Below are 17,602 nucleotides of genomic sequence, written 5' to 3' on the forward strand. Positions count from 1 at the left end.
AGATCCTGCAATCATCATCTGAGACCCTTTCTCGTGTGCCTCCCCCACGAGAGCTCTGGAGGGTGGCAACACAGGAACGGGCCTTTTCTGTGGTGGCTCCCTGCTTGTGGAATGCTCTCCCTAAGGAGGCTTGCCTGGTGCCTTCATTACCTATCTTTAGTCAAACGTTTCTCTTCTCCGAGGTCTTTGGCTAATTATGCAATCTATGGCCACTGAAACTGTGAATGGGGAGAGTTGTTGTTTTCATTTGTTACTACGATGTGTGCAGTATTTGTGTGTGTTTTTACACTGCAAACCGCCCTGTGATCCTAGGCTGAAGTACGGTGTTTAAAATGATAAAATAATCAATAATGATCAAACAGTTTGAAAGAAAAGTAATATTCACTGGGTTCTTTAATTTAAAAAATCAGTGTTAGAGAACGAACTATCTATCTATCATCTATCTATCATCTATGGTAAAATACAGTAAGAATCAAACTAGTCTACAGAAAAAGAATATTTTTTAAAAACACAAAAATAAAAAGCAAGAGAAGAGAAAGAGAGAAATACTTGTAAGGCCCTTTACCATATTTATATCATATATATCCTGTCATCCACGTACAGAAAGGTAGACTCTTGCATCTCCCACCTGGGAACCCTATGTCTTTTCAGATCTTGTTGGATTCCATCAATCCCAGTCATCATGGCCAATGGCAAGAGACTATGAGCAACATCTGGAGAGTCCCAGGTCCTCAACCACTGTTTCAGATGGTGCATGTGTGAGTCTTATCAGGAACCAGTTTAGAGGAGGCTTTCCATTCTGTGTATTCTGTGTATTCTTTCCATTTGATGTATTATAGTATTTTAATATTTTTTTGGAAGCAGCCCAGAGTGGCTGGGGAAGCCCAGCCAGATGGGCAGGGTATAAATAATAAATTATTATTATTATTATTATTATTATTATTATTATTATTAGTCAGAGGGAAAGCGATGCTTCTTTCAAAATGGTGCCTGGAGGCAGCAATTTTTATAAGTACCTATATTTAAAAATACTTAGCATTCTTTTTTAAAAACAACAACAATCCTAAAACATGCTGTCTGATTAATCAGTGTGTTAAAAAGCTTTTTAATTAATCGAAATGAGATTGCAGTCCTCCTTTCCCCAACTTCACAGGGTGAGCCCAGCTTTCCCCAGCTTTATAATGCAAATGGCAGGCGTACTTAATGGGCCACAGGAGCTCTGATAAGTATCTTGACTTTAGCAACTGTTAACAAGTGTGTCTGTCTTGCCTCACCAACCAAAAAATGACAGAAAGTAGCAGTCATCTATAAAATAGACACACAGCACAGTTCTATATAACCACTTACCTGGGGGTAAGCCTTATTGAACATAATGGGACTTAAAATAGACACGTCTGGGATTGCAGCGTGAGAGCCAAATCTTTAAAACATCCGCTGTAAGAAATCTGTTTTCAAAGCCAACCTAAACGCAGGCAATAAAAGGAGCCAGAAATGCCTTCGCAATGAAGTCGTTCCACATTTTGACAACCACAGCCAGAACAATTGTACCTATCTTCTACACCTCCATTGTCGAAAGGGCAGATAGAATGGCTCCGATGCGTTTTATTTCCTTCAGCCACTATTCATCTCGTAAGTGTACTGCAACTTTATTCTTACAACAACCCTGTGAGGTAGATTAGGCTGCTAGACAGTGACTTGGCGCAAGGACACCCAATGAGCTTCATGGCTCAATACGGTTTTGGTTTCCCTGAGTTCAGGGCCACTTTCACACCATACGTTTAAGGGACTATGATACCTCTTGAAACAGTCATGGCTTCCCCAAAAGAATTCTGGGAGCTGTAGTTTGCTAAGGGGGCCGAGAGCTGTTAGGAGATGCCTAAAAGAGCTACAATCTCCAGAGTTCTCTCATGAAAGAGGGATTGGTTGTTAAACCACTTCCAGAATTCTTTGGGGAAAGCCATGACTGCTTAATGTGGCATGCATGGTGTGAATGTGGCCTTAGTCTGACACTCTAATCACTACACCATACAAGAAAAATGATGTTATTTTCCAAGTCGGGTTATATGGAAGGAGGTGACTGCTGAAATAGTCTGGCTCCCGACCATTTAGAGCTTCCTAAGGGTGAATTTCACACCTTATTTTTTTGTTATTCATTGGCAACATTTCTAGACCATTTTTTCAAGACAGATATTCATGAAGCAGTTTACATGCCACAAAACAATTTCTAACTGGTTGCAGCACAGCCTGATGAGCGCCAATGCCGTGTTCATGAGAACACATGAAGAGTCCTGCTAGATCAGACTAGGGGCCTCTCTAGTCCGGTATATTGTTTCCCATCGTGCCCAAACAGAGCCTCCTGGGAAAGTCTACAATTGGGGCATGAGCACAATGGCCCTCTCTTGCTGTTCTTCCTAGTAACTGGTACTCAGGGAGGTAGTATATAGCCTAAACTAGGGACCATGGATCATCTTTGTTGTTTAGTCATTTAGTCGTGTCCGACTCTTCGTGACCCCATGGACCAGAGCACGCCAGGCCCTCCTGTCTTTCACTGCCTCCCGCAGTTTGGTCAAACTCATGCTGGTAGCTTCAAGAACACTGTCCAACCATCTTGTCCTCTGTTGTCCCCTTCTCCTTGTGCCCTCCATCTTTCCCAACACCAGGGTCTTTTCCAGGGAGTCTTCTCTTCTCATGAGGTGGCCAAAGTATTGGAGTCTCAGCTTCAGGATCTGTCCTTCCAGTGAGCACTCAGGGCTGATTTCCTTCAGAATGGATAGCTTTGATCTTCTTGCAGTCCATGGGACTCTCAAGAGTCTCCTCCAGCACCATAATTCAAAAGCATCCATTTTTTGGCGATCAGCCTTCTTTATGGTCCAGCTCTCACTTCCATACATCACTACTGGGAAAACCATGGCTTTAATTATACGGACCTTTGTTGGCAAGGTGATATTTCTGCTTGGATCGTCTTATCCTCCCTAAATTGGCCTGATCCCTCTTTATGGCTGTCTGAACTGGTGGCCATCATCACATATTGTGGGAGTGAGTTCCACACTCTAACAGTGCTGGTAGCAGCCAGCACAGTAAGGCGCCATTGCTTATCTGGCTTCCTAAAGCAGAGATTACTGGGAACTGGGAGCAGGAGGGGCAAGGGGGCTGAGGTTGTGGGGCAGGGGCTCATGCTGCCCTGCCACCTCGCCTGTCCCCCACTCTGTTACCAGCAGTGAACTTGGGAAGCCATGTAAGCAATGCCCGCTCCTGCCCCCCTAAAAAGAACCTCTGCTCCATGACTGCTACTGAACTGCATGAAAAAGTACTTTCATTGATGTGTCCTTAATTTCCCAACATTGAGCATCATTGAATGACCGTAGTGCCCAGTGTAATGAGACAGGGTGGGGAAAACTTCCCTCTGTACATGGTAAAATTTAAACACCTCTGCAATGCCCCTACCCTACCCCAAATCCCATTTTACACACACCAAATTGGAATAGAAGTGGGGAAGTTTTGCTGCTCAATGGTTTCTTACTCCCAGGTTAATGTGAACAGGACTGCAGCCACGGAAGAGTTAAAATTGGGCTTTCCACCAGAGGTAGTTTATCTTTACTCCTCCTCTTCCAAAAAAGCAAACGAACATGATGGATCTGCAACCATGAACTACAACAATGAACCAGGTTGGGATTTGCGTTTGGATAGCTAATGTAGTTAGACGTTTTCAAGAGAAGTGGTCATTATCCATTATCTGCATGAAATATTTTAAAGAAAGAAAACAGTCTCATGCCAAAAAGAGGGAGAGAAAAAAACAACAACAAAAAGATATTCCTTCCAGAAGCAAAGGAAACAAGATCACCTCCAAGCGCTGTGAGATTGCTTTCGTTGCAATGTTATTTTAAGAGGAATTGGGATATATGAATGAAAAAATGCAGATGGCATATGGGCTTTGTATGGATTTGCGGCGTTATTTTGGAGGACAATGATTCACTGTCCCATTTCTTGGCCAAAACGAAATTTTCCAGACTTGGAAAGAGCCATGTATGCATATATTTTAAGAAATCTTGCTATATGTGGAAAAAGAGAGTCTATATGACTGAAAATAGCAGTTGCCAGTGTTTTCTTTTTCTTTTTAACCTAACAGAAAAAGTGTATGTTTCAAAAACAAAGAAGAAAAATTAGGCCCTGCTCATTAAAATGCAGAAATGAAACGTTATATGCTCAAACTGTAAACTAATTCAGCCGAAGTACTATGGTTTAAACTGATTAACTGCTTGATCCTATGAGCTGTTTAGTCAGGACCAGTGGCGCAGATGTGGTACAAAGACCCGAGGGTGAAAGAACAGCATGAACTGTGGGACACTGAACACATTACATGGCTCCAGGAAGGGAGGTTCTGTAGCACCAGGAAGAGTAGCACCATCACAGTAGCCCAGCCCAGATGCAATCCAAGCACATGAGACCTGGCCATGGCCACGCATGCATTCGTTGCAGCTAAACTGGATTACTGTAGCACATTCCACACCAGGCTGCCCTTGAAGACTGTTCATAAATTTCAATGAACGTGGAATGTTGCTGTTAAAACCTTGGTGTCAAATGATCCCTTGTGATATTAGCTACGTTAGGGTTGCTGGTCTGAACGAAATTCAAACAGCTGGCCATTACCTTCAAAGTCCTAAATGGCAGGAGGCCAAATTACCTAAATGAATGCATGGGTCTGGCAGCACTCTAAGATGAAACCTTCCTGTGCATGCCATCACCTTCAGAGCCACAGCTGGGACTAATGCATAAGAAGGACTTTTCTGTACTGGTGCTTGATGTCTGAAACTCCCTGCCACCGGAGGGTAGACTATCTCCTTCCTTGCTAGTGTCCCACCATCATTTGAGAACTTTTGGTGTCCATGCTGCTTAGATTTCTCCAAACCTTTAATCCAGCCTAGAACTCTTAGGTTTTTTTTATTTTTTGTAAAGAGTATCTTGCTGTCTCTCCGCCCATGCTGCCCCTATTTCGTTAGGGGTTTGTCAGTTTACTGGTGGTTTGTAATTTGCATCTTGCATCTGCCCCACTGGGCACAGTGCCTTTTAGCCCATCTAGAGGAATGAAACACATCTGGAATCTTATTTCTACACCCAGATTGCCCTTGCCTGATCAAGACATTTTGGGGCAATAAACTGATTGCGCATAATGGCCTTAATTTGTTACTTAGGGTTGCCACCATGTGGCTGACATATGTAGATTTTTAAAAATAATAATAATAAAAAAATAAAAAATATGTATGTTGCTCTACCAGAATCTCTCCTGCTAATCAAGCGTTTTGATGAATTAATCTCCTGCGTTTCAATTTATATGAAGATTTACATATGGTGAAACCTTCTTATGGAAATCGCAGGGAGGATGCGACGCGCATTCATTAAGGCACCCTGAGTATCTGCATTTTAAAGGGCTTTGGCTGTCTTAAAGAAAATGCCCAAAACAAATGATTGGTTTAGGAAAACGTGAGTGCTTTTAAATACATGTTATTAAATGGCACACTTCTCTTTTTGCCTTTTCTCTTTCTTTCTTTTTCCTTCCTTTTTTTGTTGCTGTTGCTGGTTAAAGGTTATTGGCATTTTTAAGCATTATTCAAATGGGCTTCACCATCTGATGGTTGAACTTTGATGGTGCTTTCCAATCCGCTGCTTTCCCAATTTCGATGCCAACAAACAAGCAGTCTCAAAAGAGGGAAGGACCTCTCAGCATGAGTTCTTCTTCTGTAAAGGTTATAGTAAACATGTCAAAGCCTAATTAAGTAGAAAATGTTGTCTGTGTCGTGGGGGAGGGGTTGTAACTTACTTCTATCAGTCGGACCATCTAAGAGGATATGCAATACCATGACGGGAAGAGAACAGCAAATTGGAGGAAGAAATGGCTTTTATTTCCCCCATCAAAGTAAAATCAGTATGGCCTCAAAGATAGATTTCAGGGTGCAATTCCAAAATCCAGAAGACAGGGCCACTGGAAGAATTCAAACTCCTGCCAATGTGATGCCGCCATCTTGCCTGGTTCTGAACCACACGCCCCTGATGGCTGACAGGTTAGGGGGGTTTGCTATGGGTGCAGTTCTGAAACTTGCTACCTTCAAGAACCACATGGAGTGTGATTTCCATAAGCAACTTTAGCATGGTAGTAGCCGTAGCCACAGCTTCAGGGACGCGGGTGGCGCTGTGGGTTAAACCACAGAGCCTAGGACTTGCCGATCAGAAGGTTGGCGGTTCAAAACCCCGCGACGGGGTGAGCTCCCGTTGTTCGGTCCCTGCTCCTGCCAACCTAGCAGTTCGAAAGCATGTCAAAGTGCAAGTAGATAAATAGGTACCGCTCTGGCGGGAAGGTAAACGGCATTTCTGTGCGCTGCTCTGGTTCGCCAGAAATGGCTTAGTCATGCTGGCCACATGACCCGGAAGCTGTACACCGGCTCCCTTGGCCAATAAAGCGAGATAAGCAGCACAACCCCAGAGTCGGTCTCGACTGGACCTAATGATCAGGGGTCCCTTTACCTTTACCTAGCCACAGCTTCAGCCTCATTAAGGCAAGAGTAGTCAAGACGGTGCCCTCCATAGATCGTATACGGCAACTTCCACCAGTCCTTTTACCACTGAACATGGTAATTGTGGCTCATGGCCGTTGTCACCCACAACAGCTGGAATAGTTACCCCTGAAGTAAAGTATCATTTAAGTTGGGTCTGCTGTAAAAAAGGTGGGGAAGAAATTCTGCCTAAAACTAAGACTGTTCTAAACAGGGGTGGGAAGAAGCTGGAACAGGATCTAGCGATAGATCTCAGGGTGATTTTCAGTAGATCTGAAAACTGTCTTAACAATGGCAACAACACAATGATCTCCCCCAAAATTAGACGGTTGAAGAAAGCTTGGGGTCATCAGGAACAGATTTTTGGGTCAAAGGACTGTGAGCCTAGTATAGTTCTGGTGCTCAGAACTAATCTATGTGTTCATGCAGCAGCTGCTCAGAGCTATTATGTTCTTTAGCTCTTACTGTATGTCTTTCACACCTGGCTCCAGTTCTAAGTTCTAAATACAAAAAAGTAGATCCCACAAGCCTGATATCTGCCCTCCCCCGCCTTAGAACACCAATGCGAGATAGGCTGTGTACACACTCCTATTGTGTACACAGCATCCAGTGTGCTCTCATTGTTGGTTTGGGAGGTAGTGTACACACAAATATTTGTTACAATCCATATCTATCCTGTTATGTCCTATGAAATACTGCATTTTGATGTGCTTTTCCCTAAAGCAGCTTCAATCCAAATTGAGAAAAGGAATGGCCTTGGAACATTTTGAGCTAGTAAGAGTAGATAGATTTGTGTTTAAATTTGACTTAGCCATGACTTAACTTAGCTCCCATTGAAATAAATGGGAACTAAAGACAACTAACCTAGTCTAGTTCTAACATCATATAACGTAGAGCAGTATATGTCCATGTCTAATAGATGGCTGAGCTGTCCAAATTCGCTATGTGTCTCCAAAGGTTCCCCATCTTGATATAATACAAGCACTGTCATTTATTCAAATGCCATGTCAACTGGATGTACCCAAGGCCATTTGCGTAACCAAAATTATTCTCCATTCAGCAGGAGGTGTGGAGTTGTAAATTTTTATCTCTATGAATTGATCAGAAACTTTACGCTGTCTGCATAAAAATGTCAGAATCCCTTTATTTGGATTATGGGCTGTGATATTAAAATAGATTATTGGTGGTACAAGGTTTTAAAAAAGAAAGAATAAGAAAATCTGTACACTGGCATAGAAAATATTATTCTAGTTTACCCATTTGGGAATGCTTTCAACATATTTTAATAAGGATTAATAGATTATGCATGTCACACATGTCTCTATGTTATGTACATTTAGTAGCACAAATATAGGTAGACTTCCTCCTGAGTAAGGAGCCAGAATTACATTAGTTTCATTTTTTTCTGAGCAGCCTGAAATGTTTTATTAAGATCATCAAATGGCATAACATTGTTTTACCTTTGCATAACCCATAGAAACAAGAAAATCAGAGACATTACCTCTTTTCCTTGGGCCAGTTGTCATTTTCTGGAGCGGGTTGATATCCATTTGAGGGCATCATTTTAATGGGTCTTAAAATGATCTCACATATTAATTTTCTAACTGTTCCATTAAGGGGTGGTTAGAGCTATACTGTTGCAACAGGAAAATTATTAACTCAAAATCTCTAGAAGTTACAAAGAATTATGATCATCTGCCAATAAAAACCAACAAGCTTTGCCAGCTTTTTCACTCCTTGCGCTAACAGTCCATAAAGCAGAAGGTTAAACCCAAATCCAGTAGAGAAAAGCAAATGCCAGAACTAGAGAAATGAATGTGCAGTGTTCTTTTTAATAATAATTTATATTAATTTTTCATTAATAATAATCCAGTATGAGCCACATTAATACAATACCAAATCATAATACAATTAAAAGAGGCAATTATTCCATTCCAAATTAAACATTTTTGGGTGACTTCCCATGTTCTGATTTTGTGCAGTGTTCTTGCTTATGCTGTTGTTTCATGTATCGACGTTCCTTTTCAGGTTACGTCCAAGATGATGATTTGAAAGAGGAGGAAGACGTAAAAGAGGAGGAAGAGGATGACGACGAGAGCAACTCGACAGCTCGTCTTCAGGGCAGCAATGACCCTGGCACAGATGAAGAACATGATGCAGGCCCTGACCCAAAAGGTGGCTTTAGCTACCAGAACTCTCCAGTAAGTCATATCTCTAATCAGGATGTTGAAAACGAATCCCTGTTAAGTGATGCAAGTGACCAAGTGGCGGATATTAAAAGCCTTTGTTCTAGAGAGCCGCAAGACCCCAAAGCCAATGTCCACCCCAAACTTCCCAGCGAAGCACATAGCTGCATGGATAAAATGACAGCGGTATATGCCAACATCCTTTCAGATTCTTACTGGACAGGTCTAGGACTCGGACTCAAGCTGTCCAACTCGGATAAGAGGGGCTGCGACAACAGGAACGGGGCAAGCAAAAGTGACTTTGATTGGCACCAAGACGCACTGACCAAGAGCCTGCAGCAGAGCTTACCAGCGCGGCCTGTCTCCAAACCAAACCTTTTCAGCTCAGTCCAGCTCTACAGGCAAAGCAGCAAAATGTGCGGGACTGTATTCACCGGCGCCAGTAGGTTTCGGTGCAGGCAGTGCAGTGCTGCCTACGACACCCTGGTGGAGCTGACTGTCCACATGAACGAAAGTGGTCATTATCAAGATGACAACCATAAAAAAGACAAGCACAGGCCGGCCAGCTACTCCAAGCCCCGCAAAAGGGCCTTTCAGGACATGGATAAGGAAGATGCCCAGAAAGTCCTGAAGTGCATGTTCTGCGGCGACTCCTTCGATTCCCTTCAAGATCTAAGCGTCCACATGATAAAAACAAAACACTACCAAAAAGTGCCTTTGAAGGAGCCGGTGCCTACCATTTCTTCGAAAATGGTAACTCCAGCTAAAAAACGTGTGTTTGACGTCAACAGGCCTTGTTCTCCAGACTCAACCACGGGGTCGTTTGCAGAGACCTTTTCTTCCCAGAAGAATGCAAACCTGCAGCTGTCCTCTAACAACCGCTATGGCTACCAAAATGGAGCCAGCTACACGTGGCAGTTCGAGGCGTGCAAATCACAGATCCTCAAGTGCATGGAATGCGGGAGCTCGCACGACACGTTGCAGCAGCTCACCACGCACATGATGGTGACGGGCCACTTCTTGAAAGTCACAAGCTCGGCCTCCAAGAAAGGAAAGCAGCTTGTTTTGGATCCGCTGGCTGTGGAGAAGATGCAGTCGCTTTCCGAAGCGCCGGCTGGCGGCGATGGTCTGCACGTGAAGCCCTCCAGTAACGCGTCGACGGATTCTGCAGCTCCTGCTTTGGAGCTGAAGAAAGAAAGGAAGCAAAACAAAACGGAGGAAGTGAGCAAAGACGAGAAAGCGGTGAAGAACGAAGACTACGAAGACACTCTTCAGAAACCACTGGACCCTACAATAAAATACCAGTATCTTCGGGAGGAAGACCTGGAAGATGCTTCCAAAGGTGGTGGAGACATTCTGAAGTCTTTGGAAAACACGGTCACCACTGCCATCAATAAAGCTCAAAACGGAGCACCCAGCTGGAGTGCGTATCCTAGTATCCATGCAGCTTATCAACTTTCAGAAGGAGCAAAGCCTTCCTTGCCAGTGGGGTCCCAGGTGTTGCAAGTTAGGCCAACGGTCACGAATAAGCTGAGGCCTATTGCTCCAAAATGGAAAGTAATGCCTCTGGTTCCTATCTCAGCTAACATGGCCCAATGCACTCAAGTGAAGAAGGAAGGAGACACCAAAAAGGAAGCACAAAAGGACCATGTTAAAGAGGGCAACAAAGTTGTGGATGCAGCCCCTGCCTGTCAAAATGAAGGTCACTCTCCCCCTCAAGTTGAGGTGTGTGTAGAGCCTAAAAAGCCAGAGCCCAGTCCTTTGAAAGAAGAGGACAAGGCAAAAGATGAGGAGGAGAAAGACAAAACAAATTCAAAGGAATCAGCACCATCAGCTCTTACCAATGGGTGCACTACTTCTAACCACTCCTCTGAGCTGCCTTGTCTAAACCCTCTGAGCGCTCTGCAATCTGTGCTGAATAACCACCTGGGCAAAGCCAACGAGCCTTTAAGACCTCAGTCCAACACCAGCCCCAGTTCAAGTGCAGTCTCTATGTTCCACAAACCTAATTTAAACATGATGGAGAAGCCAGTTCTGTCTCCCACCCCAGCGCCAACGAAACCTGCAACTGTTACATCCAGGCATTATGTGTTCGAAAACAGCGATCAGCCAATAGACCTGACCAAATCTAAAAGCAAGAAGGGAGAGTCTGTTCAAGCACAATCTTGCACTTCCCCACCTCAGAAACACGCCCTGTCTGACATTGCAGACATGGTCAAAGTTCTCCCCAAAGCTACGACGCCAAAACCTGCTGCCTCGTCCAGAATACCATCGATGAAACTGGAAATGGATGTCCGGCGTTTTGAAGATGTCTCAACAGAAGTCTCCACGTTGCACAAAAGAAAGGGAAGGCAGTCCAACTGGAATCCTCAACATCTCCTCATTTTGCAAGCTCAGTTTGCTTCCAGCCTTTTCCAAACTTCCGAAGGTAAATATTTATTGTCAGACTTGGGTCCTCAAGAACGCATGCAGATTTCCAAATTTACTGGACTGTCCATGACTACGATCAGCCATTGGTTGGCAAATGTCAAGTACCAACTCAGAAAAACTGGAGGGACAAAGTTTCTGAAAAACATGGATAAAGGGCACCCCATCTTTTATTGCAGTGACTGTGCATCTCAGTTTAGAACCCCGTCAACGTACATCAACCATTTAGAATCCCATCTAGGTTTCCAAATGAAAGACATGAACAAGCTGGCTGTGGAGCAGCAAACCAAGGTAGAACAAGAAATCTCCAGAATTTCAGTTCAAAGGTCTCCTGAAACAATAGCTGGAGAAGAGGACACAGACTCTAAGTTCAAATGTAAGTTGTGCTCTCGGACATTTGTGAGCAAACACGCAGTAAAACTTCATCTAAGCAAAACACACAGCAAGTCGCCAGAACACCATTCACAGTTTGTAGCAGAAGTGGATGAAGAATAACTCCTAAGGTATGCATGCCTTAACTGCAAAATGAGTTTAAATATTATGTTTATCAAAGGAAGGCTCTCAAAGCACTTCTGCTTTCTTTAAACAATTGTGTTTTCCAGGATGCCCATTTCTTTCCGGACAGTGGCTCCTCTGCCTGTAACTGCTGCACGATGGGACAAATTTAAGAGGTGCAACTGCTTCCATGATGGGAAAAACTTTGCTTTTTTTGCATTTTGCTCTGCCATGCTGCTGTTAAAGGCACAGGAACCGCTGCCAAGAAAAAAATTGGCAACCTCGTTTGCTGTTGACACTATGTTCCCACTTAGCTATCCAGTCCATTAATCTTGCATTTGAAAAGCAAAGCATGACGAACACTTCACTCTAATGGCTTCTATTGAAATTGTATTTGCTTGTAATATTTTAAGCATCTGTGTCACCCTTTTGTCCCATAATCTGCACAGAGGAGTGGGAGTCACAGCAACTCGGATGGTGTTGTCATGTGTTTTCAGTGTCGTTTCAGACATGGATTGCCACATTTGATGATGATTTCCTTATGGTTTCAAGGACCTCTTTCACTGCTTCTCCTTATGCTGCCCATTTGATTGTGCATCAGGTCTGTCTAAATCAGAGGAGGCTAATCTGTGATACCCCCCCCGATATTGCTCAACTACAACTCCCATCACCCCAACCATTGACCATGCCGGCTGAGACTGATGGGAGCTGGAGTGCAACAACATGTGGGGGATAACAGGCTAGCAATCCCAGTCTATAACCTTTTGTCCTGTAAGACCTCCAACAGCCTCCTTATTTGTTCTGATGCAATGTAAGGTGGGATGTCCAAAGCACAGTCGCTGGGTGCATACCATGTTCAATCACTGTTAGTCTCCATGAGTACTGGAGTTAGATGGAACAATGGTCCAGTTCATCACAAGGCAGCTTCATGTGGTCCCATGGCTTACCAGGACGCCAAGGGATCATACTCTCTTGTAAAGGGACTCTCTGCAAATGAGCTCCCAAAGGTTGTAAAGATACAAAAAATATATACCTACATCCAAGCAGCCTTTTGAGGGGAAAGAGCTCAATGAGGAAGAGGAAACTGTTCCAGAGGGTCCCCGCACCACAACAAGCAGGTGCTAAGCAGGCAGAAAAACAAGGTAGGCTAGAAATCCACACCAGATAGTCCAAAGAGGCATGAGAGATGGGAAGCAGGAGTTCCTTATCCTATTTATAAAGTTTTATACTGCTTTTTTATGTCTGAAGTTAAAAATTAAAAATGGTAAAAACGAGACACTTGCATTTCACCTCCCTACACTTCTGGGGTCTTCCTGAAGCGAGGGTGGGGAACCTGCAGCCCTCCAGGATTGCTGGACTCCAGCTCTCATCCTCCCACAGTGATGATAGCGTTGTAGTCCAGCAACATCTAGAGGGCCCCCTCTGTTCTAAAGGGAGAAATGCATTCCATCCCCTTTCTCTGTCCAGCACCTGGAAGCACAGGAAGAGGAGATGCATGTCTCACTTCCCCTCTCCCCTCTTCTATGGAGCATCCCAAGGAGCTTTACTTAGGTGTCAATGTCCAAGCTTACCTTGCTATAATAGCTCCTGCATGCCTAATCTGTGTGCTGATTAAGAGCCCGAGAACCCCGGGAAGATGCAAAAGGGGACAGGACTCTGCTTTTTTAATGGTTGTGTAAGGGAGAGAATGGCAACGGGTTTAATTTGTCATGCAACTTATACACCTGCTGAAGTTCCTCCTTCTTCTCTACTATTAAAGGTGCAGGAACCTTGTCCTTTTTTTGCATCTGATCACCCTAGATGCAAGTAAGGGTCGCCTAGACTCCAAGGTGCAGTTGCTGGCACCCTCTGCCAACCCTATATGCACTGGCTATTTGTCTTCTATGTTCCTCTTCCTGTTCAAAACGTGAATTCTCTGCACCCAGAAGGTAACACTCAACGGTTGAGTAGACCAAAGTCTATACAATACACTGAAAGCCTGTATTCCAAAAGAAAAAAAGGGGAGGCGGGAAGATAACATTGGTTATGTAGTCATTATTCTAGATAAACATATGGCATCATAGATTCATTTGTGTAACAATAAATTCCTTTGTCACATATAAACGTATGGAGAAGTCTCACTCTTTAATTATTCTGGCTAGTCTTAACTGCCCTTTTGAATATTTACGCAGTCCTTTCCTTTGTAATCAGATACATGTTGCTTAGCTCATAGCATTATATACACACTGCTCAATACAGTGCACATTATATTGGAGAAATGAATAGAGCCCCATATTGACTTGAATTGAACATGCCCTGCTTATTCTGGTGTGGTCTCATATGCTTGCAATGCAATCCCTCTTCCTTTCATGGAGCTGCCGTTAGAACCCCACACCAGGCATGAATTGAAGCGCCACACAGCTCCCGTTGTTTCCAGAACTGTTTTTAGCACAAGGTTGTCTTTTCTTTTTAAGAAGGAGAGAGAAAACACACAGACCCATTTGTAGCGAGCTGCTCATTTTCAATCCTGAAACAGGGGGCAAATAATTCAAGAATACACTTACATCTAGCATTTATGAATATACTATTAGTCTGATGCATAATAAATAAAGCCTGCTTAACTCCAAAACCTGACATCTTACATTTTTAAATTAGTAACGAGCATCTGATAGCCCAAATAAACTGTTGCGGCAGAGGAACATTTCATTGAGATGAAGGGAATTTACTTCCTAGTAGGTGTGCTGAAAGGGACGCAGGTGGCGCTGTGGTCTAACCACAGAGCCTAGGGCTTGCTGATCAGAAAGTCAGCAGTTCAAATCCCTGCAACAGGGTGAGCTCCTGTTGTTTGGTCCCAGCTCCTGCCCACCTGGCAGTTCGAAAGCACGTCAAAGTGCAAGTAGATAAATAGGTACCACTTCGGCGGGAAGGTAAACGGCGTTTCCGTGCACTGTTGGTTCGCCAGAAGTGGCTCAGTCATCCTGGCCACATGACCCAGAAGCTGTCTGCGGACAAACGCCAGTTCCCTCGGCCCATAGAGCAAGATGAGCGTGCAACCCCAGAGTTGTCTGTGATTGCACCTAACGGTCAGGGGTACCTCTAACAGCACAATCCTAGGAATATTAGGATTGCAGCCTAAACTCTGAAGGACTTGCATTCAGCAGGATTGGGTGAGTGCTCTACAAAGAATTTCTGTTGTCTGACAACAAAGACATATATAGATATTTGGATATTTTGAATGAGTTTTTGCCCTGCTACATATGCAATTAGTTGTGAAACTTACCTTACAGAGGTAACACGTCAACGGTGTAAAAGCCAGCACAACATCTGTATGTATTACAGCTTTTGAATGGACTTTATGGTGCAATCATCCCAACCCCAAGATTCAGGCATGTTCTGATGAGAAGAAGGAGCTTCTCCAGTTCAGGGGCTCTCTCTTCATTTCAGTGAGCAATCCAATTCATACCTGCAAAGGCAGATATGCACACGAAGTAGGCTCCTTCTTACACTGGAATAAATATGGGGGGATATTGTTGAGGTTTTTAATTTGCAAATTGGTCATTGAGATACTGCAAACAGTTGGCTGGCAATAGGCAGTCTTCTTTCAAACCAGATTTCATCCAGAAAGAGTAAATCTGGAGTAAACTGAGCGGGGCAGGCAGGGGGGATATGGGGCAGTATTTTGATGCTGATGTCATCATATGGATGCTACAAAAAAAAAAGCTTGTTTGCACGAGGAGCGCCAATCCCACAGTATTTACCTGTCTGGAAACATCCTTGGTGAGAGAACCATTTGCCCCAAAGAGAGAAATGATGTGCTTCGCTGATCTGTGTTGGAGTTCTGATACAAGCAGGGATGGATTTAGGTTTGATGAGGCCCTAAGCTACTGAAGATAATGGGGCCCTTTATGTGTTCAGCTGTCCTTTGTCAACAACAAATTGTTGCTGTTTTTTTGTGCTGAATATATGCCATATGGTAATTTGTGAACCTAAGAGGTATCTAAAACGATTTGCACATGCAGAATGTAGGCACCCTTTATATAGAAATGAGCAAACTAGTGATATTTTAGGGAGCAGGGGAGCAGGCGGGGCCCATTGCTTACATCATAGGACCCTACACAACACAAAACACTGCTGCTGTATGTAGGTTTTATTTTATTTGTTTTTTATCTTATATTTTGGAAATGCACATCCAGTTGTTGTTTTTCCTTTAATTTTTTTTGGGGGGGGGCCAAGAGAGTGGGGTCCTAAGCTATAGCTTGTTTAGCTTATACAGTGGTACCTCTGGTTATAGATTTAATTTGTTTTGGGGTGCCACATGCACACTGAAAAATCCATAACTAGAGGTGTCATTTCTGCATGTGTGGTGCGATAGAAGACTTCTGTGCATGCGCAAGCGTCAAAACCCAGAAGTATACACTTCAGGATTTGCCATGGCCGTAACCCGAAGATTCCGAAACCTGAAGGTTACACAACACGAGGTACCACTGTACGTAAATCTGGCACTGGATATAAGCCCAAGCCTACAACAGTGAAAGAGCAATAGGCTCCTGAGTGATAGTACTTAGACAGCCGCGTGGAAACGAGGTGCAAAGAATAAAGCATTAAAGAAGTGCTTCTTCACTGGCGAGACCTGTCAGGAGTAAGCATGGACCAATGGTACCAAATAGTATGGGAAACAGCTTTACTAGAAAAAATAACCAATAAACTGAAACTGACATGGGGACAAACAGAAGAAGACGCTTTCACCCCAGTATGGCTCCCCTTTATTACATCACAGCCCAACAAGACAATGACAATAATCCACCAACAGCATACAAATCAATATGGCTAACCTGATCCAAAACACCCACCCACCCCACACACACGAAAACAAAGACCACCACAGCCAATCACAAACAAACAACCACACCCTAGGCCAACCCCAACCTCTCTCACCACCAAAGGAACACAAGTGAACAGCAGAGAACCTGCACAAGCAACACTGACACCAAACCCTACATACATTAAGCAAAATAGAAACATCGCCACCCGACCCCACCGCCACTCACCTTTCCCCGCTCCACCTCTTCCCTCCTTTTCTTTCTAATGTCTCAACAAATGAAACTGATTTGTAAAAATGTTACATGGAAAAAATACAAGAGAGAGACATTACGCATACTTCTGTAAATCAAGAAAATCTTTAATAAAAATACAAAAAAGTGCTTCTTGCCATGGTGGACTGTATCACTATTTTAGAGCAAGGATAACACAGCTCCCCAAGCTGACCTTGATAAGTCTGTTCACAGCTGTTGGCACGAGAATCACAGCCAGTGATGCATGCTGTGTAGGCAGTGACCTGCAGGGTTGCCAACTGACCAGACCAAAAATGGCCCCGGCCTGCTCCTCTGCCTTTTAAGAACAGCTTGATCTTGCAGAAGTCACAGCAGGGGTGTGAGAATCTTCTTGCCTGCAATTACAACCACAGGAGCAGGGGCCGATAAGCTGGCAACTCACCGAGAAACAGAAGCAATGCTAACTGCTCCCCCATTGGAGCGGCATGCTCCAGTGCTATAAATGTGTAGCATTTTTAATAACGAATTGACTTCAGGATTTGGCTAAGTGGAACGATTACAGTTCTAGTGCTATTGAGAATATCCAAATTACAGCGCACAGCTGCACAAGGCTCCCTTAGTACAAAGGTAATGACGCTGTCTTTGGACACTTACCCTGTAAAACACTGTCATTAAAAAAGCCAATGAAAAAAGCAATGAAAACACACTCTGATTGAATTCATTTTAAATAGTAGATTTCCGGACATACAGTTTGGCAGACCTGCTGCTGCAATAGGATATCTGGGCCTGTTATTTTCCTCACAGGGACTGGTATGTACCTATTGTTAGTCCATAATTTGAAATCCCACATACTTTGTAATAAAAGAATTTTTTTAAAAATGGAAAAGTATGGGGGGAATATTTTTGTATTCTCCCCATC

General features: G+C 43.6%; 1 protein-coding gene across 6 annotated transcripts in view; it reads left to right on the forward strand.

Moving 5' to 3' along the window:
- Window positions 1-17,602, forward strand: part of TSHZ2 (teashirt zinc finger homeobox 2) — a 566,094-nt gene that overhangs the window by 446,564 nt on the left and 101,928 nt on the right. For 3 of the 6 annotated variants that reach the window (XM_083618451.1, XM_083618454.1, XM_083618455.1), the window contains one exon: window positions 8,574-13,756. In XM_083618451.1, coding sequence (XP_083474577.1) covers window positions 8,574-11,653 — 3,080 coding nt within the window. In that variant the 3' untranslated portion in view covers window positions 11,654-13,756. Of the gene's footprint in view, window positions 1-8,573; window positions 13,757-17,602 lie in introns of those variants that run through there. The other 3 variants (XM_083618452.1, XM_083618456.1, XM_083618453.1) reach the window with 2 other exon arrangements.

The sequence above is a fragment of the Podarcis filfolensis genome (genome assembly GCF_964270895.1).
Source record: "Podarcis filfolensis genome assembly, chromosome: 6".
Classification (NCBI taxonomy): Eukaryota; Metazoa; Chordata; class Lepidosauria; order Squamata; family Lacertidae; genus Podarcis; species Podarcis filfolensis.